Source organism: Chiroxiphia lanceolata, chromosome 6, assembly GCF_009829145.1.
Source record: "Chiroxiphia lanceolata isolate bChiLan1 chromosome 6, bChiLan1.pri, whole genome shotgun sequence".
Lineage (NCBI taxonomy): Eukaryota > Metazoa > Chordata > Aves > Passeriformes > Pipridae > Chiroxiphia > Chiroxiphia lanceolata.
In genome coordinates, this window is record NC_045642.1 from 42,613,654 (window position 1) to 42,640,574 (window position 26,921).

At 45.4% G+C, this 26,921-nt stretch overlaps 4 protein-coding genes and 1 long non-coding RNA gene across 13 annotated transcripts in view; 3 read left to right on the forward strand and 2 right to left on the reverse strand.

The window, feature by feature from the left end:
- The window catches only part of POMT2 (protein O-mannosyltransferase 2), a 30,400-nt gene extending 27,801 nt beyond the window's left edge, over nt 1-2,599 (reverse strand). Inside the window, exons 1-3 of the mRNA XM_032691360.1 lie at nt 2,479-2,599; nt 1,781-1,865; nt 888-992 (exon numbers count right to left, since the gene is read on the reverse strand). Coding sequence (XP_032547251.1) covers nt 888-992; nt 1,781-1,840 — 165 coding nt within the window. The 5' untranslated portion in view covers nt 1,841-1,865; nt 2,479-2,599. The remainder of the gene's footprint in view (nt 1-887; nt 993-1,780; nt 1,866-2,478) is intronic.
- Nucleotides 2,600-2,693: 94 nt separating this feature from the next.
- On the forward strand, nt 2,694-16,286 carry GSTZ1 (glutathione S-transferase zeta 1). 5 transcript variants are annotated; one of them, XM_032691362.1, is made up of 9 exons: nt 2,699-2,805; nt 5,857-5,908; nt 10,775-10,842; nt 11,549-11,629; nt 12,101-12,226; nt 12,687-12,828; nt 13,711-13,763; nt 15,069-15,118; nt 15,899-16,286. In XM_032691362.1, the coding sequence occupies exons 1-9, from the start codon at nt 2,788-2,790 to the stop codon at nt 16,023-16,025; spliced, it is 717 nt and encodes a 238-aa protein (XP_032547253.1). In that variant the 5' UTR covers nt 2,699-2,787; the 3' UTR covers nt 16,026-16,286. The 5 variants fall into 5 exon arrangements, with proteins under 5 accessions (XP_032547257.1, XP_032547253.1, XP_032547255.1 ...); XM_032691364.1 differs by having other exon boundaries at nt 2,704-2,805; nt 12,753-12,828; XM_032691365.1 differs by lacking the exon at nt 2,699-2,805 and adding an exon at nt 5,165-5,300 and having other exon boundaries at nt 12,753-12,828.
- Nucleotides 6,941-10,714, forward strand: LOC116788482. Its single transcript, XM_032691361.1, has 2 exons — nt 6,941-8,883; nt 10,697-10,714. Exon 1 carries the CDS (start codon nt 7,310-7,312, stop codon nt 8,636-8,638), a length of 1,329 nt encoding a protein of 442 aa, XP_032547252.1. The 5' UTR covers nt 6,941-7,309; the 3' UTR covers nt 8,639-8,883; nt 10,697-10,714.
- Nucleotides 16,188-25,348, reverse strand: LOC116788480 (protein GLUTELIN PRECURSOR ACCUMULATION 3-like). Of its 5 annotated transcripts, none has more exons than XM_032691356.1 (13): nt 25,152-25,348; nt 24,617-24,793; nt 24,232-24,337; nt 23,629-23,751; nt 22,875-23,112; nt 21,866-21,913; nt 20,972-21,094; nt 20,251-20,438; nt 19,316-19,515; nt 18,900-18,991; nt 18,446-18,500; nt 17,669-17,766; nt 16,188-17,523 (listed from the first exon to the last, which is right to left on the reverse strand). In XM_032691356.1, the coding sequence occupies exons 1-13, from the start codon at nt 25,262-25,264 to the stop codon at nt 17,309-17,311; spliced, it is 1,776 nt and encodes a 591-aa protein (XP_032547247.1). In that variant the 5' UTR covers nt 25,265-25,348; the 3' UTR covers nt 16,188-17,308. The 5 variants fall into 5 exon arrangements, with proteins under 5 accessions (XP_032547247.1, XP_032547245.1, XP_032547244.1 ...); XM_032691354.1 differs by having other exon boundaries at nt 21,866-21,889; nt 24,537-24,793; XM_032691353.1 differs by having other exon boundaries at nt 24,537-24,793.
- LOC116788485 lies at nt 20,623-24,855 on the forward strand. Its single transcript, XR_004357647.1, has 2 exons — nt 20,623-22,075; nt 22,690-24,855. It is a non-coding gene; the product is annotated as an uncharacterized LOC116788485 (long non-coding RNA).
- Nucleotides 25,349-26,921: the final 1,573 nt, after the last annotated feature.

Consider the following 26,921-nt stretch of genomic DNA (forward strand, 5'->3'; position numbering starts at 1 on the left):
AGGACAGACACTTACTCTGCTTGTTGAGGTGTCAGGAACAACAGTCAGTCACTCTCTTGCTAGACTACGTTAGATATTCATAAAAAGATTGGTCAAGTAGATGTACTACACATTCAACCATACTCCACTTATTTTAAAAAGATACTAGAATATGAAATCTAAGAACAAAATACACCTGCACCTTATGTGTTTACCAGACCAGATTCACCTCCCTTACACAAATGAGACCAAGGATAGTTGAAGGAGAATGAACAGAAATCAAAAGAAAAGCAAGCAGCACAAATTGCTGGAAACGAAACCAAGATTTACTCTTCTTTCTAGGTACTAACAATTGAACGCTGTTTCTTCTTTTGGCTTGTCTTATCTGCTGTCAGTTATATGGCTCTTGGTCTTCCTAGATAGCAGTACAGCCAGGGTTTCAGATGAATACAAGTCTAAATTCTGCTCCCCTGCTGCAGGCTCCATTGGTTTACTCAGCTCCCTGGTGGTGCCAAACTGCAGGTGACAGTGGATGATCCTGGCTTTTTGACATCCTTGGCTCCCCAGCAGAGCAGCCAGGCACAATGAAGTGACAGAACCCCAAGTTCAGCAACATTTGCTTGGCAGAACAGGCAAGATATCTGTCCCACACAGAAGTGTAGTCTCACTAACTAGCAGCAAGAGTTGGCCTCAATAATCACCTTAATTTCTTACCCGAACTCTCACAGCCAGGCATTAAGACTTATTCACAAAAGAACCACTGACACTTTTCTAAGGAGCTTAAAGACAGGTCTCCAGGCTAAAGAGACTTCTGACTCGATCCAGGAGAGCTGTTCTTATGACATAAACCTCTGTATTGAAAAGCACAGGAAAGCTAACCAGCTCAATACTAGCCTGCAGAACCTTACCCCTCTCATTCCCATGTAGTTGTGCTGCTCATATCGGTCCCCTGGCTTTTGAAAAGGAAACGTACCATCATATCCACTAAGGTAGCCAGCAAGTCCAATCAGCATCTGAAGAGGAAAGGTAAAAAAAAAAACTGGTCAGGGAATTTGCACTATAGGAAAAAGCACCAAAGCCAGCAGCAGGTAAAATTTTTATAGAAGCCAAGACTGATCCAGAGGACAACTACTTCATTCAGATATATCATCCAAACAAGAGTTTATGTATAGATAACATGTGCAAACACATTGCTCTTTGTCTAAAGGCAAAATCAGGACAATTTTGGCTATGGACTATGACTGCAAGCTAAAGAGAAATAGCAGGTGTGGGATTGAGCAGGGACAATTCTGTCTCTCTAGAATTTCCCATAGCTCCCTATCCCTTTAGGTTCAGAAGACTCAGTCTGAAAGGAAGATAACCTTGTCGAGGCAGTAGGAGTGCATCTTCATCAGCACTACACACTGTTGCTAAAACAAGTCAGAATAGAAAATCAGTGCTCTCAGGGTCCTTTGTGGTAGGCATCTCACTTGCACACAGGTTATCACAAATTGTTTGTTTCCTTTCAAATGTAGGCTGTTATGACATAACCCCTCCAATCCATAAGTACTACACTGATTTTTTTAATTTCAAGCCTTTCAAATACCCAACGTGCAATACCGTAGTTTTCCCTTATTTGAAGTATTTTTGTAAAGACAAAAAGTTGCAAGTTGAGATTGTGGATAGAGAATGCAAATTATCATGATGCCCAACAACAGGAAAGATAATGGAGTTTATCACAACCTTTGTCCAGAAGGCAAGAATAGACTTTTATTGGCCCACTCCTGTGGCTTCTAAAATATGTAACAGAAAAGCAGTTTACCTTCCCCAAAGGAGGGTGGACATCAAAGAAGAAAGTCCGATTAATGTAGTAACTTCCCATTTTCCCAAAATGAGTTTCATCCCAACTGGAAAAAAAAAAAAAACAACAAAACACAAACAAAACAAAACTTAACAATAACCAATATTCTATAATGCTGAAGACAGTAAAAAAAAAAAACCAGGAAAGTCTTTTCATCTTTTCATCATATAGAGGGTTACTGCCACACATTCAATATAGATGACGCATTACATCTACTGGGAAATACTTCAGTCATTCTAGGATGGGCCCTTTTTTTAAAGTTTGATATCAGCACTCCAAAATCTCTAGTCTGCCCTTCTGACTCCAGGCTGACCTCAGAGATGTTAAGAAGTCAGTCTGACGCCCACAGTCCCACAAAACCGCCTCTCCAGGACCCTCTGCAGCACGTCCCGAGAGCGGCGGCGAGGAGCGGGCTGGCCAGAGAGAGCAGTGCTTCCCTGGGGCCCTCCCTGCCAGGGTCCCGTCCCTCCATCTGTCTGGGATAAACACGGGGCCCTCCCAAGCCGGGCAAGGCCGGGGCGCAGGCTGGGCGTCAGGGAGCAACCCGCCCGCAATCCGCCGGCTGCTCCCGGGAGGAGGCAGACACGGACACGCACCCCCGCACCCCGGGGCTCGGGCACTGCCCGAACGGAGGGGCGCACGCCCCGTCCGGCCCGTACCACACGTGCGGCGGCTCCGGCAGGCGGTGGAAGCGGGAGGCGAAGCTGAGGAGGGTGACGAGAGCCAGCGCGGCCGGGCGGGCGGCGGGCGACGGAGCGGTGGGGCGGCCCGGCACGCCCGGCCCCCGGCGGGGCTCCCTCTGGCGCGGCGGCATCCACAGGGATCCGCCGCGCGCGGCACCGCGCCGGGAGCGGCGCATCCTGGGCACGGACTGCAGGGCGGGGCATCCGTGGGGCACGCCGGGGGATGTAGTCCCGGGAATGCAGTCCCAGGCTGTCGCCGAGCTCTGAGCTGAGGCCGGGACGGGAATGAGCGCCGTCGCCAAGGTACGCGGCTCTGGCTCCGCGCTTTCCCTGCTGAGCGGAGCGTCCCCGCCGGGCGGGAGGGGAGCGGGGGCGATGGCGGCGCCAGAGCTGGAGGGAGCGGGGCTTGGGGCTTGGTTCGCTGGCAGGGATCGCGGCCGCGATCGGCTTCTGGTGCCCTGGCTCCCCGGAAAGGCCGCCATGGCGATTCCCGGGAGGACTGCTGCCCCGGTGTCTCTGTCTCAGTGGAGAGCAAGGAATTTGCCCCTATGCTGAATAAAACTAATGCTTCTCAAAGCAGTATTGGTGTTTACTTATCGTAGTTTATCCACGTGCGCTGTTAACACCAAGGCCTGCCGCAGAGATACTGAGAGTTTAGGAGCAAAGCTGTTGTTTCTGCTTGTACCTTTACATTTGAACCCAGCAGAATACAAGGGGTGCCTTTCAGATACCGAGGTTTCCCTACACCAGCCCCCGAGGAGCAGTGTATGTGTGCAGCCTGCTTGTTGTCATGGGTCTCAGGAAAGAGGTGAAAGACTTTTCCTTCCCAAGTGCACCCCGAATATAGCCTAGAAAGAGGTGGTATCCAGAGCAGACCATGCTGAAGTAGACAGGCATGGAAACCTGAGAACTCACACACAGTTTGGGGTGTTTCTTCCAACTTCCACAACAGTGAAATGCATTTCCCAAACTTTAACTCTCAATGGGTATTTAAGCCCAAACTTTCCTCACCGATGCTGGAAATGAAAACAGAACCAAAACAGAAATCTCAGTAGACATCAAGCAAATGCTGTTCTCCTTCTACCATCCCAGTTCCAGCCAGTCTAATGTGCAGCTTATGGGGCTTGTACCCCATGGGGTACCCCAGGCACTTCTTTTTTGATACTTCCCTGGCCTGTGCTCAGCTTTTCCTCTGAGAACGATACAGTGTCACTGTGGGACCTGTCCACTGAGGACAAAACACTCCTGCTGTCTCTGATCTTTACTTAGATGATTGTTTTTGCCTGTGATCTGCCCTGCTGCTGAGAGCAAAGCAGCATGAACTCAAGAGACCAGTCCAGACCCCAGCCTCTGGACACACAGTTATTAGCTGAATGACAGGTTGTTTTCCACCTTCCTTTTGGTGAAATCCCCCAAGAGCCTTGAAATTATAAAGCAAGGCAATTAGGCTAGTACACTTTATTCCAAATGATAGCACAGGCTGCAAAAACAAAAAAGAACTGTAGAGAGGATCAGGAGAAATGTCTCTACCAGCTGAGAGGCCAGAGTCCAAAATAGATGTGATGAAGGACATAAATTTCTGAGCCAAAAAATCATTTGCAAGGTCCTCAGGAAAAACAACTAAAAATACTATGTCATGAATGCTGTATGTTTCTCTTCTGAAGCCACAGTTTCTGTTTCTTTCCCTGCAACCCAGCAGGCTAGACATTTGGGGGGAAAAAAAAAAGCATAGCTGAGATTTCTAATACCCTAATCCCAGAAGCAGAGAATTTAAGAAAATCAGGAAATACTCTGTCCACTAAAATGTTGCCAATACTGCCATCATTTCCCTCCTCACTTATAAACCATTTTCCAGTAAATTTGGCTAGAGTAATTTAATCAATGGCATACCTCATTTAAACTTATTTGAACCAATCTAAACTGTAAGCGAAGCATCAGGGTTACAAAGAGGACTGGATCTTCAGTGTCTCTCTGGTTGTCTGTTGACAGACTGTCATTGGGCAAATCCCTGCTTTCTTCTGCCTTACTACCAGTCTCTGGAATAATTTCTATGCATTCTGGGAGAGTAGAGATGCAGAGAGATTCCTGGAATGCCATGAGATCTATGGAAGGAAGGAGAGACATGATTACAGGTTTATTTAGAGACCTACATGAGTACCACTTTCCTGTGTGGAAAGAAAAGACCATTACACAAAAAAGCAATCTTTGTATTTCGCACAGAGTTGATCTGGGAGCAGAATAGCAGCTTCTCCTAGTCCTGCAATGTAGAAAACCCTCTGCACTGGCTGGCACTGACAGCAGGAGGGCTCCAGGAGCATCCTAAGGGACCTCCCCACAAAGGCAGCCCCTGTTCCCAGAGCTTGCAGTGTTCCCAGAGCTTGCAGTCATTCCCTAATGAAATGGAAATTCTGCATGTGGCTTTTCTTTCCTTGTTCTGTTCCCCAGAGACATATTTCTGCATTGGCAGCTGCTGACAGCCTGAGAGGCTCTCTAGATATCTTATTTATGTCTGGATGAAATGCTAGGGAAATAAGGATAGTTCCTAAATGTGCTTCCAAGCTTAAATCTGGTTAATAGTTCTGGTATCGGGGCTGGGAGGAGGTGAGTGCAGTGACTCAGAATGAAATCTGACTGGCTGCTTTTTGTGTCCTTGGCACAGACTTGGGGGCATAGTCCTTTCCTCATTGATTTTAGCAGAAAAGCCTTCCCCCATCCCAGCTGAGTTAAAAGGGAAAACAAAGGGTTTTTTTTTTATTTCCTGGAGTAGACTGCACACACTGACCATGGCATCTGAAAAGGTGAGAGCTTGAACAGGGTGGAAGCATTCGGGCAGGGTGCCTTGGTGCTATAGTTCAGGTAGAGATGAATTGTCTGTCCTCATGGCCTTTATCTCAAACAGCAGAAGCTCTTCTTGTTTGGAAAGAGGCCATGCCCTTCCCCGTGAGGCTGAAAAAGCTGTTTCATGCCATGCAAATATCCAGTGCAGGTGGTTGGCACAATCAGTGGAATTGGTTTCAGAAATCTAAGATGGTATAGAAGTTACCAACATCGGATAGGGACATCAAAGAGGGAAACTTCAAAGGGAATAATTTTAAGGTCACTTGTGCATTGCTGGAAATATCAGGTGCAACTAAATTATTAGAGTCTTTATCATGTCTTTTTCATGTATTTGTCATGAAAGACAGTGATGCCCAAATCAGGAATAACCACTTTCAGAAAGGAGTCCTCTCTTCCCCAAACATTGTTCTTCCCTGTCTTACAGTTCCTGAAATACCTTCTGCTCATGCATTCTTCTCCTTACAGTACTCTGGTGTTCCGAGCATATAACCATTTTATCTGTTCTTCTCTTCTCAGCCGATACTTTATAGCTATTTCCGAAGTTCCTGCTCTTGGAGAGTGCGAATTGGTAAGATTCAGTGCTGAGATCTCTTTTTTTTTTTTCCTCTCAGTGGTATTGCAGTATCCTCCCCTTCACCAACTCGATCAATCAATCACTTATTAAGTGAGAGGTCAGCAAACGTGAACTGGAACAGTGAGGCATTTTCCCAGGGGGAGGGAAGGGAATACCACAGCTTACCTGGAGCAAGTGGGATGGAGGGGAACAGATAAGAGGCCTTCATGATATTGCCTCAAACTCTGGTATGCCCAGGTCTTGAGAGCTAAGCAGGGCTGGGAACAGCCCCTACTTGTACTGAGACAGCAATGTTTTGCAGGTGAGCACATGGTCCCTTGCCCTCTGTAAGACAAGTCAGGAAGGGCTGTGCTGCAAAGAGTGGCAAAACTTGTTTTGAAAAATGCAGTGGTTTTGCCAGGGCTGATCTTTAGTGCTTTGATCCATCACTTGCAAGAGCACTGTCTTCTCAGTGGACTCAGACCACCCTCCTTGAGGGATGTGGTCTTTTTTTAAAATGGAGATGGTAACATGTTGGGAGTGGGAAATCATGAATTTTATGTCTTGTTTATAGTGTGTTATATTATCTTTTCATGTATTATGCCTTATTTGTGATGTATGTAAAACCTGTGTTCTTACTGGTTGATTTTCGGTGCATTACCATGTATGGTTGTTTTCCTTTATAGTCATAATTTACACGCCCCACCTTAACTCCACCTTTTGTTCCAGAACCTTCCCTACCCTACCGTATATAAGGCGGAAGCCATTTTATGTTGGAGCTTTTTTGCTTACAATCCTTGCCTGTTCAGTTCAGTTCCTCTTCAATAAAGCCTTCTAGCCTTTTCACCCATGAAGTTGTGGATCTGGCTTTCTCCTTTGTGCCTTCCACAAATGGCGCTCAAGCACAGGGCACAACTAGAAGGTCTCTGAAATTCAGAGAACTCGCCTGCTCCCCTTGAAGAAAAACTGCAACGAGACTGTGAACTCCAACACTCGCCACAGCTGAACAGCAAATCAGATCAGAACACCTAACTCGGAGAGGTGAGCAACAACGAAATTATCTTTTACCTTAAGTACCCCCTTTTACTCATCCTAGAAAATTAATATCAAAATGGAATCCCAGCTTTCTAAAGACGAATCGGAGTTATATTATTATCTAAAAATTTAATCAAGAATCATGGACATTCTCAAATCAAAAAATCCTTAAAAGCGCTGACGAAATGGATTAGTAAAAATATAGACCCAGTCCCAGAAACATTAAACTGTCAAGAGTGGGACAAAATTGGCAAAATTTTGTGGATGGCAAGTAATAATGGAGATAAGAAAGCTTCAAAATCTCTGATAATATAGACATTAATCCTTAACATATTACAACTAAAAAACCAGGAAGAAAAACAAGAATCGCAATTTGAAATAATGGAAAATAAAAATCCAAGTCCATGTAATGCTTTCCCAGATGACTCACAAAGTAAAAATCAAAATGGAGTCATCTTTAGCCCCTCACGAAAAGGCGGGCTTTTTACAGACACACAAGATGACGAGCTTGACACTAGTTCTCAAAATAGCATTAAGATCACTACTGCATGTAACCCTTCGCAAAATGGCACCCCTGCTAACTCCCAAGATGGCATTTTAACTACACAAACATCACCTAACACCATGGCAACGCCTGTCCCTAGTAACACCCTAACGACGCCCATTTTTGGCCACCCTCCGGTGACATCATCTTCTGGGGTGACTGACATAAACATCAGTCAAGGTGGCAACACCCATGGCACTTCCGGCCTGCTAAAAATAAACACCCACCAAGATAGCAGCGTCCATGAAAATCATATTACTACTTTAACCCCTATGATAAAAACCAATAAGCAGCATGCAGAATCCAACCTAGCCATCAGCAATTCTTCTCATCAGTTCTTCAAAAAAAGTGTAAAACATCGTGAAGATAAACAAACTATTATAGAATCAGAAAATACATCTACCAGTGTGTTAGAAGATAAAATGTTTTATATTTCTAATGTATGTTCACTAGTAGAAAGTAGTGAATTTTATAATCAGGAAATAGCAACCATCTTCAAGTCAGAGTTTAAAACATATGCACTGGGAAAAAATGAATCTGATACAAAAGAAAAGAATCAAGGTATAGTAACAACAACATACAATACACAGGGCATACAAGACTCAAACCTCCAACCAAAGGAAACAATAACATCCACAGACACAGTGAAGCAAGCACAACTCATAGAAGTATTGAAGAAGGAGGTGAGAGCCATACTGATAACTGCCAAGGAGGGCTTAACGCCAGCAGAGCTGGAAGAGCAGTACATAACCATGATCCACAAACCACTGCCCCTCGAAGACCTAGGCTTCCAGTCCACCCTAGAGCTGGTGACACACATGCCTGAAGTTGTCCAAGTTTATTCTTATAAGAATGGCACTGTTATCCTCAAAGCCATCATAGATGACACCGCCAAAGACATTGCCAAACCAGTTGCCTGTCAAAAGGGAAGAACATGCAAGAGAACTCCTCCAAAGGCAAATGCTCCTTCTCCCTCTAAAAGCTTTAAAAATCCACAGCGTTCCCCTTACGCAAGATCTCAAAGACCCAAAAACCAAAAGACTGAACAAATTGTTATAATTACAAGCACAGTCCCCGACAATCAAGGACTGTTATATGTAGAAGAAATGTCATATCATGATGATTATGGAAATCTCTACAAACGAATCAAACAAAAACATTTATGAATGAAGTCTGAGTGTAGCAGCTGCTTTTTTAGTTTGATTTTGAAAATGAATATGTTCTCATATATTTTAGTAAGTATTTCTTATGTACCTTCATGTGTTATTTTTATGTTTAATAATGATTTACTTTATTATTAATATATGTATTGAGTTTTATTATTAAAGAAAAAAGAACAACATCATAACGAAGAATATAACAACTTAAGAAAACAAGGACTGCCTACAAATTTCTGTAACAACTAGAACAAGTTACGTAACTGAAAACAACCATTTAACCTTAAGAATGACTGTGTTCTCATGCATTTTAATGGATATTTCTTATATAATTTTATATATTGTTTTAATATTTTGATAATTGATTACCTGATTTATACTGAAATGTTATTGTTAACACCTTTATTAAGTTTATTATTCAAGTTTCTACAGCAATTGAAACAAACAACATACAAAAAATACAAGAAGTAAGAAACACAAAAGAAACAGGTCATGCACATCAAAATCCCTTGTAAGAAGTCTGACAAAAAACATAGTCCACGGAACTGAAAGTAGTCCACGGATCTGACTTTTACAAGGTTTAACATTAATGTAGTAGTTGATAATGTATACCTTGTCAGTAAAAAGAAAAAAGGGGGAATAGAGATAATAAAGATAAATGACACCTGAGTAATAGTTTTATAACAAAAAATGTTTTTTCATTCCTGACGATTTTTGGTTTCATATATTAATTACTTTTTTATTATAAGTATATATTTACTTTGAAATATAGAAAAAATGTCAACTTACAGGAATAATTACGTACATACTTGAACTTATACACTGAAACTAATTATATGGTTTAAACATATGGTTTATTTTTCAGTTTATACAAATGTTTATAGTTGGTTAAACTCCACAAATAATAACATCTTGAGGTGAATGCAAGAGTGTGTTTGTGTGAATGAAGGAGGCCTCCGTGAATGTTGTGTGAGAGAATGAATGTGTGGAAACTTGAAAAAACCTCAAAATGATAAAGTTCTTTCTTATCCATTTATAAGCTCGGGCTAAGGTTAAAAGTTAACAAATTTACATTTTGTGCCTTTATCATTAAGTTGGAAATCTCCACAAACTTAGTTTTGCACTGTACTGAACTTCGTGGTTAGTATAATGAGAAGTTCAGGGCAAGTATTCTTTGGCCAGAGAGCTCAAGGGGAAGGCTCAGGGCTTGAACCCCCCCATAACAGTTCCCTAGCCCAAGTTGAGAGAGAGGTGAGGTAAGGGCTAGGCAAGGTACTGAAAAGTCCTCCAACAGTGCATTACCCACCATACAACCGTAAGCTGGAGTGGACAAGCAAGTGAACGGTCTCGTGACCTGGTTAGGACTAGCTTAGCTGGGTAGAGCGGGAGACGCTGGTCCTCGGGGCGAAGGCAACCCTTATGCCTTTGGGTTGAGCTACCCAAAAAGCTCAGGTAAACTTTATTTTAGAGGTTTCTCTTTTTATAATTTTTATATAGAGCTTAACATATTATTTGATTAATATCATCTATTTCAAAGTTACTTATTCTCTCTTAAAAGTTCAACAAAAATTCTTTTATCTCCTTCCTTATTACAAATTAACATTTTATCCCATGTTTAGCTTGAAGCTCTTTATTGCTGAAATCCCTCTAAATTACAAATAATTTATATAATCAGTTCTATCTTTATTAAAAAACAAAAAGGAAGATATGTGGGATTGGGAAATTGTGAATTTGTGTCTTGTTTATAATGTATTATATTATCTTTTCATGTATTATGCCTTATTTGTGATGTATGTAAAACCTGTGTTCTTACTGGTTGATTTCGGTGCTATTACCATGTATGGTTATGTTTTCCTTTATAGTCATAATTTACACGCCCCACCTTAACTCCACCTTTTGTTCCAGAACCTTCCCTACCCTACCGTATATAAGGCGGAAGCCATTTTATGTTGGAGCTTTTTTGCTTACAATCCTTGCCTGTTCAGTTCAGTTCCTCTTCAATAAAGCCTTCTAGCCTTTTCACCCACGAAGTTGTGGATCTGGCTTTCTCCTTTGCGCCTTCCACAGTAACATTTCCCTGAATCCATTACCAGTGAAATAGTCCCCACTCTACCTGTCTGAAGCTGTACACTCTGCTCTCCCTAGCACTGGCTCTGAAAGGGATTTCCTATGACCTGGTGCCAGTGAACCTCGTGAAGGATGGAGGACAGCAGGTAAGGATAGAGATACCATTGCTGTCTGCAAGGGTACTGAACTTGGGGATCCTGAGGAGGCTTGGGATTAGATAGAGGCTTTTTCCTCTCTTAAACATCTGTGACTGAATTCAGAATGCTGACGATCTTTTGCTCTTGCTTACGATATGACTGAACATATCTGGTGCATAGACTTCTGAGAAGCTGCACTGCACTTTAAACACAGACACAACCTCATTCAGTTAGCACCAGAAAGCGGTGTGTGGTGTGTCAGGGTGCATGTGTCCAAAAGATGCTAAATGATATTGCAGGAGGCTGCAAAGGGCCTGCCAAAGGAAGGGGTGGGTTGGTAGAAGAACTCTTCACTGAGAACTTGCTTGGGGGTCCGTAGGAGGGAGTTGTGCCCTAGTAATACCACCAGCTCAGTGTGCCAGTATGGGCTATGGTGGAGTTGGAGAACTAGAACAGTAATGCCAACACTGATGCAGGACCACCCATCCTGGGCATTGCAGTGATGGCTTATCAAGCGATAAGGCAGTCTGGCCCTGGATGCAGTTATCCCTGAGCCCCAGAGAGGCTAATAGTACAGCATAACTTACTGAAAATATTAATATTGCCGTAGAGAGAAAAAACAGGTAAAAAAATGTTTAGTAACTGAGTTCTAGGGCAAGAAAAAAGAAAAAGGATTTCTTATTGCTGTAAAGTAAGTTCAGGTTTGTTTCCACAGTTTTCCACTGAATTCAAGGCACTGAATCCAATGAAGCAAGTTCCAGTCTTGAAAATTGATGGCATCACCCTTTCTCAGTCGGTGAGTTACCAGCCCCATCCCTGTTAACCATTCACTCCTGCCTGCTGCCCCATGTGGAGGGGATGGCTTTGCCTTATCTTTTCCCCCAAAGCTCTCATCTGCGCATTGAAAAAGAGATGGCATTTATGATAAACAATCCCACTTGGGAACAGAAGTAGCACATAGTCTTTGCTGGGAAGCTGCTGTCAAGGATTTGAGTTCAGTTACGGTTTGGTTCATAACTCTACCTTTCACTGAGCAATTTGTAGTCTGACTTAGATGGCTGTGCCAGGATTTACCGGAAATTACAGCTAGACTAAATGACAACAGGTCACAAGCAGACATCAGAGGGGATATTCTGTTCCCTGTGCTGGTTACAAATTTCATTCAAAAACTGTTGTATCCTCTTGGATCAGCTCCTCTTTCCAGGTGTTCAGGTGAACTTTTCCTTGGCTCTCCAATAACCTCCCATTATCTCTTTGTTCACTACAGCTAGCTGTAATTCATTACCTCGAAGAGACACGGCCTAACCCCAGACTCCTGCCCCAAGATCCAAAGAAGAGAGCCCAAGTCAGAATGATTGCTGATCACATTGCCTCAGGCATTCAACCACTCCAGGTACTGCCTTGTCAGATCTATGCAAATGAAAAAATCAGAAAGGATTTCCATCTCTGAAATTCTCAGTCTGTTTAAATTGTTGCCAGCCAACAAGGTGGCAGAACTTCAGACTTCTGAGTTAGCAGATGATATCTGTGCTTAGCCCGTGCCTGATCTGCCAGTGGCAACAACAGTACAGTATTTCCAACACAGAAAATCCTATAACACCCCAGGGCTCTTTCCAGAAACAGCTGAACCCATGTGGTTTTACTGCTGGGTCTAGGACATTAGAAGAAGAAGAGAACTGAGCAATCCAAAGGCAGAGGCAAAGGGATTCCCTGGGATCTGTTACGGAAGGACAGTGCCAAGAAAAAGATACAGCGAGGTGCATGATTCAATGACGGTGAGGTCAGGGCTGACCCAATCCACTGAACTCAGGCTAGGGGTTCAGGCTTGGCAACTCTTCCCTCTCCTCCCCCAGATGACACAGTGGGCAAGATCCATCCAGCAGCAGTCATCTAACCTAGAGGTTGCTTTGCCTTTGCAGAACCTGGGTATCCTGAAACAAATAGGGGAAAGAAAAATGGAATGGGCTCAGAATTGTATTGCGTCTGGCTTTCAAGGTACATCCCACATCTAAAATTATCAGCATTTTGACTGACCTTACAAACTGCTGCACCACTGGCATCCTACTTGATTTTTCAAGCAGAACAACAGAAGCTTCTAGGTTGGTGTGCTGTGGTCCTGCCCTGCCACAGAGACAGTGCTCTTCCTGCCCAGAGTCCCTTGCCCAGGACTGGTAGTTTTCCAGGGTCTCAGAGGAAAGATGCTGCCCATAGGGCACTACCACTGCTGCACATGGAAGAAGGGAAGTCTGGGGCCATCCTGCACACTGCAGCAGTTGATTCACTCTGAAGCATGAGGGCTCACAGCAATTCTTTCCATCCAGCTGCTCCCAAACTAGTGCCTTTTGCTTTAAAGTTCTATCTATCTATCTATCTATACATATATATAGATATGTATTTGCTTTTGTAATCAGACAACAGATATCTGATGGCAAACTCCGACAATATCTAGCAAGTAGCAGAGTATTTTTTTACCTCTTTAGAGGTAAGGTGCTTTTTGTTTCTTCAAAACCATTTCCCCCATGTGCTGCAATGACAGGCCCATCTTCACTTCTGGACAGACACAGACTGACTGAACCTTTGCATTTCTCCCCTCTCCTTTCACATATTTCTACATTATCCTCTTAGTATTTCAGCTGCCTTGTCTGAAGCAACTGAAATCACCCTGGGTCCAAAAAACCTGAAGGACCCTAAAGACTCCCATAACTAAGCTGTTGTAAGATTCCTGTTCCTTCTAGTTTCTGTCCCAAATTGATCCTTTTTCATACTCTGTTCATGGTCAAAATGCCCTCGTTCATAATTATCAGTCTAAAATGTCTTTGGTGTCCTCTTCAAGTGAATTTCCAATGCCTCACTCCAGTGTACCACCTCTCTTGACAGCACTGGAGCAGATTCTACAGCACACTGCTGGACGCTACTGTGTGGGGGATGAAGTAAGTATCTGAGAGAGTGTTGTGTACCATTACAGAATTGAAAATGCCAGTATCTTCCCTAAAATAGGAAAGAAAATTAGTTGAGGAGACAGAGCACAACCCCATCCTGTGCCTGAAGTTACATGCAGTGCCTTCACCATAAGAAAAAACAGCTGCATGGATCCTACTTAGGCCATTACTGAGTGACAAAGAGTTATGGAGATATTTACTTGTCCCTGCCTATAACCTGCTGATGGCCAGATTCTGCAGCTGTATCTAGGATCAGGCTGTTAGTAGACAATGTGGAAACAGATGATATATATTTCATCTTTAAGAGATCTGCAGTTAAAAGTGTATTTACAGGGGCAAATCTTGGCTTAAGAAACATGGGTTCAGTTCTTACCTCTGTTCTGTGAAATCTTTAAGCAACTTGTATTTTTCTGCTCTGATTCTCCAGTTTTGACATTGACAGATTTCACAGAGCTCACATACAAGTTGTTCTGACCCTTACCAAACTAGAGGCAGCTCAGGCTTCTTCCATTTAGTAGTTCTGCTTGGCAGGCAAATGGATCTTTCCTATAAAAGCTGAGGGAAAAAGGAAGGCTCCTGCAATATCCTGTGATGCAGAGAATTGTCTAGTAGCAGCCTTATGGAGCCCTTGGAGGGCAAAGGCTACTTAGGAGATCTAATCTTGGAGAATAATGTATTCTCTGAGAAGGACCCAGGACCTTGTGACCTGAGAAGTGGGGTGGGGGAAGCTGCCTCTGCAGGTAAGCAGCAGGCAGTCTTGTCCTTGAGTCTTCTTTTCAGGTTGCAAGTCTCTGAGCCTGTGTGCAGAGGCCCTATCACATATCAAGTCTTGACATTGGCAGGAGCTGCTTGATACTCCTGCAGTGCAAACAAGATATATTTACTCATCTTTTCCCAGCCGTGCAAATGCCACTCTCCCTCCATCACGTCCCTCTGCAGCTTGCCAGCAGACCTGTTTGCTCAGAGGCAGTTGCCATAGAAGCAGTGTCCTTCAGGCTAGCATGATCGGCTGGTAATTAAAACAAACAAACAAACAAAAACAAACAAACAAACAAAAACCACCAAAAACCCCTAAAGGCTGATGGCTTCTTCTACTAGTGACTGCTATGAAGTTCTTTTCCTTGTACTGTTGTTGCATTATTTAATGCTGGATTAAATAATTAGATTGCCATGACAACTCCTCTGTACTGGCTGATAAAATAATGTCTATCCTGCTCTTGAAGCCTGCCACCACTGTGAAGTGTGATGGAACAGGCTCTGAGTTACTGTAACCCCTTTTTTCTGCTACATTTGTAGGTTTCCATGGCTGATCTGTGCTTGGTGCCTCAAGTTGCCAATGCTGAAAGGTAATTAAGGATAAATTTGAGGCGTTCTTCAAAGGCACCTACTCTTTGTGCTGGGCTGTCAAACCTTGCCTTCTGCTGCTCCTTTTGTCTGTTAGAAAGTATCCATTCTGCCTGCCCTATCCAGTTTTGGTTCTTCTCTCCATGAATTATCCTATGTAATAAATATTGTCTCTTTTTGAAGCTCTTAGAAATAAGGAGCAGTGCTCTCTTCTCAGAGGATCCTGGGGGGAAACCTGATCTATGACCTTAGAAAAGCTCAGGTTGCCCACACTCCACGTTCTCTCTCCCTGTTTGCCTTATATTTAGACAGCACAGAGGAGGAAAAGATTCATCTATATTTATTTAAAGCATTAAACACATACAAGTAATGGCTGCATGATTCCCAGGAAAAGCAGAGTGCCTCCTTACCTGTGCTGCACATTATATAAAAGCCTGGTAAAGATCACAGAATCACAGAATCGGTGAGGTTGGAAGGGAATTCTGGAGGTCATCTAGTCCAACAACTCACCTGCTAAAGCAAGTTCACCTAGAGCAAGTGGCACAAGATTGCATCCAGGTAGGTTTTGACTATCTCTAGAGAAGGAGACTTCACAGCCTCTCCAGGAACTAATTAACCTTTCTAGCATTTTAAACCTACGAGGACAAATATTTTTTTGTTATTGTAAATGACTGTGAGATTCTCCCATACTGGGCAGGCATAGCATACTGCTCTGTTCTCCTGCTCACTGCTGTACTGGCTGTCCAACTCTTAGTACTTCATCAGTTCTTTTCCTTTTGCAGATTCAAAGTGGACATGGGTCCATATCCCACAATAACCAGAATAAATAAAGCTCTCTTGGAGTTAGAGGCCTTCAAAGTAAGCCATCCATGCCAGCAGCCAGATACTCCTGCAGAGCTGCGAGCTTGAAGCCCTTCTACTCATTAAATCTAGTCAGCTGGAGTGACAAAGAAGACAACACCTACAGTCTGAGTAGGACTTCAGTGCCAGCGGGAAGCCCTAGTACTATTGTCTCCCATTCATCTGGGTGGGAAGAAGGAGAGGACCTCCAAGGAGCCTGGATAACTAAGAGGAGTATGCCTGTGCTGGAATGCTTACAGCTACTAGTTTGTTCTATCTAATCTATCTCCATGAAGCAGATTAAAGCAGAAGCATCCGTAATTATCATAAGTTCCCTTTGTATGGCTTTGGGTTGGGGAACTTGGCCACAAACAACTGTGAGGCATTGAGCCAATTCTGGACTCCCCATGGGTGCAGCTTCTTTCTACCATCTACAGAAAGAGCATCAAGGAATCAGTGTATACACTGTGCTTGTCCTTGGAGCTGCCTCAGACCTATGGCATAGTCATCAGTGCCATGGATATAAACAGTAAGAGTTAGTCTCTGAGGGAAGACAGCTTAATTCTAACCTTTGTTTGGTCTCATGGATCTTGAAAGAGCTAAGTCAGCAACTCTGCCACCCCTTGCAAATAAGAGAATTACTACCTGGGACAGAGGACTTGTACCTATTCCTTATGTAGCAGCAGTCACACAGAATTTATCATAAAGGTCTGTCTAGAGCAACACTAAATGATTGTGCCATAGTCAGCAAGGCACAAACAACTTTCTCCCATACACTGAAAATTACATTCCTTTTCCCTCAAACACTGTTCCAGGTGTTTTCCTAGTTTTCAGCTGCAGACTATTTCCTAAGGGAATCCCATTCAGGTTCCCTCAAAACCAGAATCATACTTTCACTATGAGGACTTTCCAAGTGGCAGGAGTAAATCCCATTCCACTCATCCCAAATGAAACAAAACACCTCAGTCACCTTCAGAGTTGAAAGCACTCCAGGAACTCCAGCCCAAAAACCTGTAGGGCAAGAAGGGAAAACCAGATCTTTGTGTCTGTGTTCCTGTGGAGGCTTAGATCAGATCTCACTGAATGTTTTGGCACTTGAGCCCAAGTACCAAGACATCCATAGGGGATGGAATTTCTGCCAGTCTGATACTGTATATCAGCTACCCTAAGATAACAATACCTACAGCCTTCCGAAAGATGTTACAAACCTCCAGTCTCTTGTGCCAATGTGGCATTCACCTACATACAGATACTTGGACCACAACATTGCTTGGGCTCATTTATTGCCATCCATGTCTGCATTTAGGCTGGTGAAAAGCCCTTGCTGTCAGGCTCATTCTGAGTATTCTGCATTATCCTAGGTCCAGCTTGATCTTGACTGTGCTGTTGTAGAAGGTTCCTGCACAGTTGGAGCCCCCAAAGACCAACACCGTGTGCAGGCTGTGCTCCTCTGTCTTCTCCTTGTCCACATCTATCAGGTGGGTGGGAGTCAGGTCAAGCAATGTGTGGCCAGCTCGAGGCACAGAACAGAGGTCATGGTGGATCACTGTGCTCCATGAAAGAGTATCTGAAGTAGAAAGGGGCTATCAGTACTGACAAACCCACTCCTAGTGCAAGGGATGAAACAAATGGACCAGACTAGGTGTTCTGAAATGCCACTGCAGCCCCACAGTCACCTTCAGCTATGGAAACAGGGCAGGAGAGTCACTTACCTAGGTGGAAGACAAAGGCATCATGCAGGGCTCCCATGGCATTGCAGCCTCCACTGATCAGAACCTTCTGGTCTGACACAGCCAGAGCTGCATGGAAACTGCAACCAAAGCAAAGCAAAGGTGACTACAGCAGCACCTGCAGGGGTAGCCTCAGTCAGAGCAATGGGCAGAGATGGGCAGACTTCAGTAGAAGGCTGGGGGCTTAAGCTGCAGAAAGAAAGTTAAATTCTGCTTCTCTTCTACCCTGACTTGCTGAATAACCCTAAAAGAGCTGCCTCTGCAGATCAGGCCATGATCAGGCCTGAAGAACACCTCATTCTTTCAGAAGGACCTATCAAAAGTCCTGTGTTTTGCTCTAGTGGGCGGAGATAGCAGGCTAGACGGGCTTTGCCCTGATTTAGGAAATTGTTCTAATGGGCAATTGTGTCCCATTAGGTCCAGCATAGTCCTGGTACAGGAGGTTCTTCCTCTCTGTGTGCCACGATACCTCTCCAAGTACTGAGGAGACCAAACAATACAGTGCACTAGCACACAGCAGAAAGGTTACCCTAGCCTGAAAGGCAAATTTCCAGGGAGACTAAGGGGTCTGTACACCCCAGCACCATAGGGGCACCAACAAGGATAGGAATTCCTAGTCCCACAGCAGAGGAGCCACTGTATTTTGACTACTGGGACAGAGATATGCAACTGAGTCTGATCACCAGCACTGTTTAAACCTGGCTTCAAGGAGAAAGGACAGAGTAAGAAGATAGATTCTGGTCTGCAATAGGATCTTACCAACGTGCAGAAGGCTGTCCTGCGAGTAGGGGGACTGGTGTGTACTCCATGAAACCTGACAGCCAGGGAAAAGGCAGGTGAAATGTCCAAAAAGCTCAGCCTCATAACTAGACAAAAACTTCAATGCTTTGCCACATCAGCAACCTGCTTTCTCTATTACCCAGCTGCTTCAAAAAAAGCAGTCTTGTTTTTCTCTACTCCCTCCTCTATTACCCCAGAAAGGTGGGGGTTTGTTTTGGTGGGAGGTTTTTTTGGTTTGTTGTTGTTTGCAGGGGGGGGGGGTGTTGTTGTGGGTTTTTTCCCCCCTTCTTTTTTTTAACACCATAGTTCTTCCATCTCCATTGTCTAGTCAGGAGTTTTTATACTGTTATTGCTACCTTCCTACTGAGCATGCCTCACCCCCCCAGTCCCTGTCTTAGGACAGACCTTCCCAAGGCAGCCAAGACTTTCTTACCCAGATCCAGAATGTGCATGTCACTGAGGTAAAGAGAAGTCCTCCGACCCCCAAAAATCAGCAGCTTGTTTTTCAGTAGAGTAGCTGAATGCCTGGGCAGAGGGGAAGCAAGTGAATAAAACATATTTAGCAAGTTCCCAAAACTTCCATTTTAGCCTTGGCTTCTTCTATTGAGGTGCCATAGCTTCAGTCTACACTTGCCTCTACCCATAGCCACTGCAGCCCAAGGACAAAATCTCATCAGGATTTATGACAGATGGTACTGAGAGTCACATTGCTCAAAACATAGCCCTATTTTAAGGACTAAATGATGGAGAACAATCACCTAATATTTAGGGAATAACACTGATGGGGGAGGAAAAGTGAGCAGAGGTTTCCTGCTCTTTTTCTGAGGGCTAGAATTAGAGCACTCTCACCCAAACCTAGGCAGAGGCTTCTCCCCTTCTGAGATGGGCTGATACCAAATTTCATGCTCTGGATTGAAGACATAGAGTACATTGCTGCAGGGTCCAACTGCCAGTGATGCCTTTTTGGGGAAAGTTCCTCCAAAAACAAAGAGCTCCTTTTGGTAGATAGTTGCACTGTGGTAGGTAAGCACTGGTATCCTCCCTTTAGCCTGGAAAAAGTTCAACATATGCTTATTACAAGAAGCACATTATCTGCTGCATGACCCATAGGAAAGGGGCCCACATCATGCAGTGAGTTTGACAAGTCTCAGCTTCCACTTTGTTGGCTCCCCAGCCAGATCTTTGCTGCACAAGTAGACAGTACATTCTTTGCATACTCTGCACCACCAGAATGCTCTGATAAGAGAAGCAAGTCAATCTCCCACACCACCTTCCTCAGAAGATGACATGGAACAGAAAGATCTCATCCAGGCTTACTCTGTAAAAGCCATCTTGTACCTTAGCCCAGAAAAGGACAGATAGTCCCTTGCCAACAGGTTCTTCTCAGAGTTCTGCTGTGCTCAGAGCAGTCCCTGGTTTGAGAAGACCAGCTCTTCACCTCAGCATCTGGTGCTGCTCTCAATGGCACCATATAAAACGAGAGGCCATTTCCCTCTACTGCTTGTACCTCCCACCCGTGAGCCTGGCCAGACACAGCTCCCTGCAAGAACCATTTTTTCACCTTGCTTCACTCATTGTAGGCACAGCTCCTGATTTCTGTCAAGCTTGCGGCTTTTCAACATAGCCTTCTTTTATCTGTCAAACCCAACTAAGCATCTCAGATAACCTGCAACAACAGTGGACCAAGGCTACTGGAATAAGGACACAGGCACATTGATTGCCACATTCAGGCAGAACCTGCCACCCTTCCCGTGCTTTTGTCTGGGAAGAGATGCAGTACTCACAGCCACGAGGAGCCATTTCCAGGTGACCGTGTCCAGAATGTAAATGCTGCTGTAGTCTTTGTCCTCCCTTATGCCCCCAAAGATGTAGATACGCTTGGTGTCAGGGTCATAGGTAGCTGTGTGACCATGCAAGCATGATGGCATGGTGTTTTGTAGCTGGAAACCCACTGGAAGCCACAAATCGCTGTCTGTGGGAGCAACATCAGAGAGATGGTGTGGGAGTTCAGTGATGCTCTTGATTTATCTAGATTTTAAAAATATGCTCTAAAATCTTTACTCAAAACCTTTGCTCCCTTTGTCTCCTCCTCTCCTTTGATTCAGGGCTAGAGGGAACTCTTACAGAATTCCTCCTGTATAAGGAATGAAGGGGAATAGCAAGGTGAAAGAGAGGACCAGTGAGGTGCAGAAAGACACAACGCACTGGAGTCGTATCTCAACTTCACTAGTTACCACGCACAGACTGCAAACTGCTTTTACCCTTTAAAATTCCCCTAACTCTTTCTGGAACTTATACCTTAGCTCCTAGAGGTCTCTCACATACAACCCCAGAGCCTCACATGGCACTCCATGCTGTCAGCTCAGCCTGGTGACCACACTAGAAGATGTAACACCTTTGCTGTCCCCTCCATATGCACAGACCCCCAAGTGCCCCCTCCCATTTTCATGAGTTGTCCTTGAGCCCCACTGCCCTCATTGACTTTGACAGCCCTCAAGTCCCCACCAATTTCCAGCTTCCAGAGCACATCCTTGCAGGACTGCTGATCGACACCTTCTCCACCAATCAGAACAGCTGTCCCCAGGTCACTGAGGCACATGGCATGGCACCACCGAGGGCTGGGACTGCCTGAGGAGAGGAGAGCACAGGGCTGTGAGCAGAGTGACATAAGACACCCTCAGCTGCCTTCCCTGCTGGAGAGAACAAGACAGCTGAATGCTTAGAGGGAAGAAGTGGGAAGGCAAGGGCCCCAGTCCCTTCATCTGCAATGGCAAAAGACATAGCTCCCTGAGGAACCTTTTCAGTTGGCTCAGGGGAATAACTGCTGTACTAAGAGAGACGTTGTGAGCAGAGTAGCTGGATGTAGGATGCATACAAGGCTTCCACTTCAGACAGGCTTGGATGTCCATTGATTATCCATCCCCAGAAGTGATATCCCAGTTGTGCTATCCTTTGTGTTACTCCTAGCGATGGAAGGCTACCCAGGGACAGCTTGTTAGTGCCCAAGATAGAACAATCAGAAGCCTGGAGCTGCTTCCAGAGATATTCCTCGTCCTGCTCTGTTCGTCCTCCTTTGCTCTCCCAGGCTCCTGCAGTTGGCTGAGCAAGCTAAATCAAAGTCTATTCCACATCTTACCCTTTTCCTCAAAGGGCTATGCACCCAGAGGTGTTCCTGAGATTCAGAGGGGCTACAGAAGCATATTGGAGAGCCTGACAGTACTGGAAGCACCTATACTGATGGCAGCTGCACAGAGAGGAACAGTATATACACACAATGTACTTATTGCCCTTGATCACTGGGGAGATACAGGGCAAAGCATGAGAGGCTTTTGACGTTAAAGGGAAGGACTAGCATCACCGAGTGACTGAGACAAGCTGCAACAGGAACCAAATCCTCACCTTGCAACTCCTTCACAGCCAGATCTGCAGAGGGAACACAGAGATGGCCTCATAAAGAAAGCAGACAGTAGACATATCATAAAATCTTCACAGTTCAAGAGCCCTTTGATCTTCCTTTCTCCAACCCCCAGCACAAAACTACCTCACTGCAACAATGTGCAAAATCAAGAATCATGAAGAAAGTCTCATCAGAAGAAATCCCCAAAACAGGTAACAGTAGGGCACACTTCCTTCAACTGCCATCATGCTGTCACCATTGCATTTTATCCCTCTGATGGAAACTCATTTCCCCCTTCTCATACTGCCTGCAGCATAAGGATGGAGCTATATTTGCTTTTGTGAGAAGCAAGCCAAGTCCCAGTAAGTCATTTCACACAGGTACCACTGAGTAATTGTCCAATTTTTACATGTAAACTTGGTCACACCCTAGAGCTGACTTGGAATTCACACTCCAGAAGCCTAAGGGTTTTTTTCCAAATCCTTTGGCAGTTACCTGCTCACTACGGAAAAGTCAGTACACTTATGCTAATTATATATATATTCCTTTTCATATTCTCTATACTGTAGTAATAAGCAATGTCTTCTATGGACCAAGTGGCATGCTGTTAGTAGGGGAACAAACAGACTAATGGAGATGTTACAGGATGTCATATCAGGTAACTTTCCTGTGCCTCAATTTACTCTTTTGTAACACAAGGCTAATGATATTCGCCTTCATTTATAAAACTTTTTTACTTGTATGAAGCGATAGGCATATTGTGTCATGGTACAAAGTGCTGATGCTAGGAATATCCCATGTTTTATTTCTGGCCTTTTCCTGACAGGCAAAAATTCATCAAGCAGTTGATCCAGGAATAAAAAGCATTTTCAGCATTTGCAAGCCAACACAGACAAGCTCCTCATGCCTTGGAGGTATAAAGAGAAATGGAGTGGGAAGTTGCAGCCCAGCAGCATTGACTGATCATTCAGACAAGACCTGTAAAATAAAGCTGGAAGCTACCAGAATTACCTTCTTCATCAAGACCTCTCTCAGATGCTGTGGGTTCAAATAAAACTTTCCTGGGCTTCTTGGAGTGGACTCTTGGTGGTCCTTGGACAGGACTATTCCTCCAGGTCTCATTGGATTTCACCTTGCCAGATGGTGGCTTCAGGGCATAGGGTACTACCAGGGCCCTCAGTGGTGCATGGACATCCTTCCTCCCAGGCCTGGATCCTCTAGCAGCCACCTCTGAGCTCTGGCTCTTAACCTGTGACAAGAGTCCCAATGAAATCAGCTCTGAAGACCTGAGGCTACTGTGAATTGTCTGTTACTGGGCCAGAGATTAGTTTCACATGGTGCTTGTTTTCAGGCTCATCTTCCCATTGAGTCCTAAGGGCCAGCATGCCAACAGTATCAGCTGCCAAAGAGATGCTGAGCAATGCAGCTAACTGCTGCTGTCTGCTGCAGTCCACTTCTGGCTGCTGGGCACAGCTGAACAAGGCAACTGGAAGGGCAAAAAGGCCCTCTGTGCCAGTAGTAAACAGTTTGTACAATCATCCCACCAAGCACCGTTAAATTCAACCTTTCCAAAGGCATTTCAACGAAGAATACATCTTTCTCTAGCACAAGAAAATCTTTGGCTCCAAAACTTTCTTAGCAATGTCTAATCAAAAGAGTGGCAACAAATGTCTCTGCTAGACATCAAGTGAATGGCCACTGGCGAGGGGGAAAGTTACTAAGGAGAGGGTGAAATAACAAGAGGAAGGTTCCAGGATACACATACCTCAATAGGATCCTCCAGATCCTGGCCAACAGGTCTATCATCTGCTGGAAACACTGGTGAGTGAGTAGTCTCTGGGACAAGGAAGGGGTGGGCAGGTGTACTGCTGGAGACCCCTCGGAGCAGCTGTGGCAGAAAAAGTGACAAAATAAAAGGACATAGCAACTGTGCCAGCCCCCAGCCACAAAGGGTGGGCAAAAAGATGTCTTGCAAGGGACAGATTCCCTGCAGTGGTATAGCCCACATTTCATCTCCCGCACCAACAGAATAAACAAGGAAAAGGAAAGCCAGGCACTGCAATATGTTAAATCCAAGGGCTTCAGTACAAGGTAAAACAACTCTGTAAGACTCAGAAGAGAGTGGAACTGGAAGTGAACTGCTCTCTGCTGCCAGTCTTCCTGCAGCATAGGTGTTCTGACAAAGCTGTGTTTAGAGGGTACACCTGGAGCATCACAGAGGGCTTGCGCTCAGATCCACATTTGTCAGCTCTACCTTGGAGTAGCAAAGAAAAGGAAAAGGAGAGGATAGGAGAGGAAATTCTGTGGCTCAAAAACTATAACATTTGGGATCCCAGGCAGAAGGAGAGGAGAATGTCAGTTGTTTTACCTGTCCATTGACAGTCAGGACAAGCCTCACAGGGTTGCCTTTGTCCATCTCTTTCAATGAGGCCATGAAAATATCCATTCTCCAGTCATCTTCCCACACCAGAGACCTGCCCAAGGGACCGCCATGGGTTTTCAGACCACAACTGACACTGACCAGGGCATAATTCCTGCTCCTACCCTAGACAGTAAGAGCCCAAAGCCAAAAAAGATCCAGCCCTGAAAGCAGCCAAAAGGAAGCTGAAAGCATCATTAGAGAGAAATACTACGGTGGAGGACCAGCAGGCCTGAACAGCTTTGGGACTACACCAGTAGAAGCAGGCAGCACCAGAGATCAGAAAGCTTTTCCAGTATGCCCTTCCTGACATCCTAGCAGCTCCTGCCATAACCTGCGTGTGGGCTCCAGCGTGCCAATGCGCTGTGGTGCGACGCCTGGGGACACCAGCACTTCCACTGCGATGCTCGTGTCTGGAGAGTAACAGCTCCAGTCTCCCAGGCTGAACACCACCAGCTGCTTTGGCAAAGGCAGGGGCAGCCAAGCCTGGAAACCCATCTTGCTGGACTGGCTGCGAGGAAAGAAAAACACCACATATAATCATCAAGGAGCAAAATGAATGTTAAAAAAAAATAATAAAAATACATTAACAGGCCTAAAATCACACATGCCAGGAAACGGTGAAAGGAGAGGGCTTGTGTCATTTGAAGATGAAACTATGCAAGGGTGTGATGATGAAAATAACAGGTAGACTGGGCAGGGAGCGCCGCCACGAGCTGGGGCAGTGCAGCCGTGCGGGCAGTGGCTCCAGAGACCAGGACCAAGGCCAGGCGTGCGGGTGCCCCCGGCCTCGGGGGAGCCCAACCCTGGCAGGGACTGGGCCGCGTTGGCCCCACCGCTGCCGCGCAGACCCCGCAGCCGGGCCGTACCTGCCGAGGCGCCGCGGCGGCTCCCGCAGAGCCCACAGCACGTAGAAGGCGAGGCCGCCCCGCAGGGCGCGGCCCGCGGGCCCCGGGCGGCCTCGGCGGTGGGCGGGCAGCATCGCGGCGGGCAGCGCGGGGGTCGCCGGGGCCGCTATTAAGGCGCCGCGGGGCAACGGGGGCGGCCCCGGTCATCCCCGCCCCGGCCCCACAGCTGCACAGGGGCTCGGCAGGCCCGCCCTGCCCGCGCCTTCTCAGCCGCTGGTGGGAGCGCCCGGGCCCCGGGGCGGGAGCAAGGCCAAGGCCATCCTCGCTCACGGCGGTGCCGGTGGCAGTCCTGGCAAGCAAGGAGGCGGTCGGGGGAGGAGGGCTGGCTTTTGGCCCTCCGAAGCCGGGCCAGCTCCTTGCCTTTGTATCAAATTATACCCATTACAGAATCAGTTATGTTGGAAAAGACCTCTGAGATCATCGTGTCTATCCTATGACCGAACATCATCCTCTCAACTAGACCATGGCACTAAGCACCAGGTCCGGTCTTTCCTTAAAAGACTTCCAGGGACAGTGACTCCACCACCTCCCTGGGCAGCCCATTGCAATATCTTGTCACCCTGTCTGTGAAGAAATTCCTCCTAATGTCCGATTTGAACCTCCTCTGGTGCAGCTTAACATTATGTCCTCTCTTCCTGTCACTGGTTGCCTGGGAGAAGAGGCTGACCCCCAACTGGCTACAGTCTCCTTTCAGGTAGTTGTAGAGAGCAATAAGGTCTCCCCTGAGCTTCCTCTTCTGCATGCTGAACAACCACAGCTCCCTTAGCTGTTCCTCATAGGGCTTGTGCTCCAGACCTTCACCATTTCTAGAGCCCAAGCCATATGTCCGTTTCCAGAGAGGGATAATTTGCTTGCTGATTCCTAAATGATGGTATCTGTACAATTTTCTTGTAGCCTTCACAAAAAGGAGCAGGTGTGAACCTTGCTTCTTTTACTTGGCAGTCAGGGTTCCTATCAATGCAAGGCAGGATGGTGGCAGATACTCCTTAAACAATAATTACATGTGTGTGTATGTATTACTACAGAGACTCCATTGTGTATCCAATACCACCTGTCTAACAATGGCTCTCCTAAGCTGAAAACTGCTGTTGATAATCAAACACCACTAAAGGCAATGACAAGACTTCAGCAGCCAAAGAACAATATTCTCCCTGTGCAGCTGAATCAGGGAAGAGTTGCTTCCCTGGCAAGGCCAACAAAGCCTGTTGCAAGGCCTTTGCTGAGCAGCTCATTATCAGAGCATTTCTGCTGCAGCCCAACCACAAAAATTATAGAGTGTGGAGCAAAAAGAATTAATGTATCACTTCTCTGCATCCCCACTGTTTTCCTTACTTTTCCTGTTGTCCATATGCTTGAGCCAAGCACAAGGATATGGATGCATAGTGAGTGCATGGTGATCAGGTAGCTGTAGCGGTGTTTCTCTTTGGTGTTCTTAAAACACAGTGAAACATCTTTAACTTTGCAGAATCATCTATCCCTTTGATTAACTCACTTTATGATTGCTCCTGCCCATCAGTTATTTTATAAAAGTGCTCCAAGGAAACACTGGACTAGAACTGAGACAACTGAACCCCTGCAGCGCTTGTCCTGCCAAACTTCATAATGAGATAAGTGAGAAAGGATTACTCTAGCTGCAGGAATCATTCTTCATTTTGACCAGCAAATGCTTCCTTCAGTATATGTAAATATAATCTTTGTAGTATGATAAAGTTGATGAGCAAAGCAGCTGTG

Coding starts and splice junctions, on each gene's coding strand:
- GSTZ1 (XM_032691362.1), top strand. Junction 10,843..11,548: donor TGAAGGATGGAGGACAGCAG/GTAAGGATAGAG, acceptor TTGTTTCCACAG/TTTTCCACTGAATTCAAGGC. Junction 12,227..12,686: donor CAGGCATTCAACCACTCCAG/GTACTGCCTTGT, acceptor CTCCTCCCCCAG/ATGACACAGTGGGCAAGATC.
- LOC116788482 (XM_032691361.1), top strand. CDS start 7,310: ATGGAAAATAAAAATCCAAGTCCATGTAATGCTTTCCCAGATGACTCA.
- LOC116788480 (XM_032691353.1), bottom strand. CDS start 25,337: ATGACCGGGGCCGCCCCCGTTGCCCCGCGGCGCCTTAATAGCGGCCCC. Junction 18,501..18,899: donor CATGCACATTCTGGATCTGG/GTAAGAAAGTCT, acceptor CCTGGCTGTCAG/GTTTCATGGAGTACACACCA. Junction 17,767..18,445: donor GGACAGCCTTCTGCACGTTG/GTAAGATCCTAT, acceptor CTTTGGTTGCAG/TTTCCATGCAGCTCTGGCTG.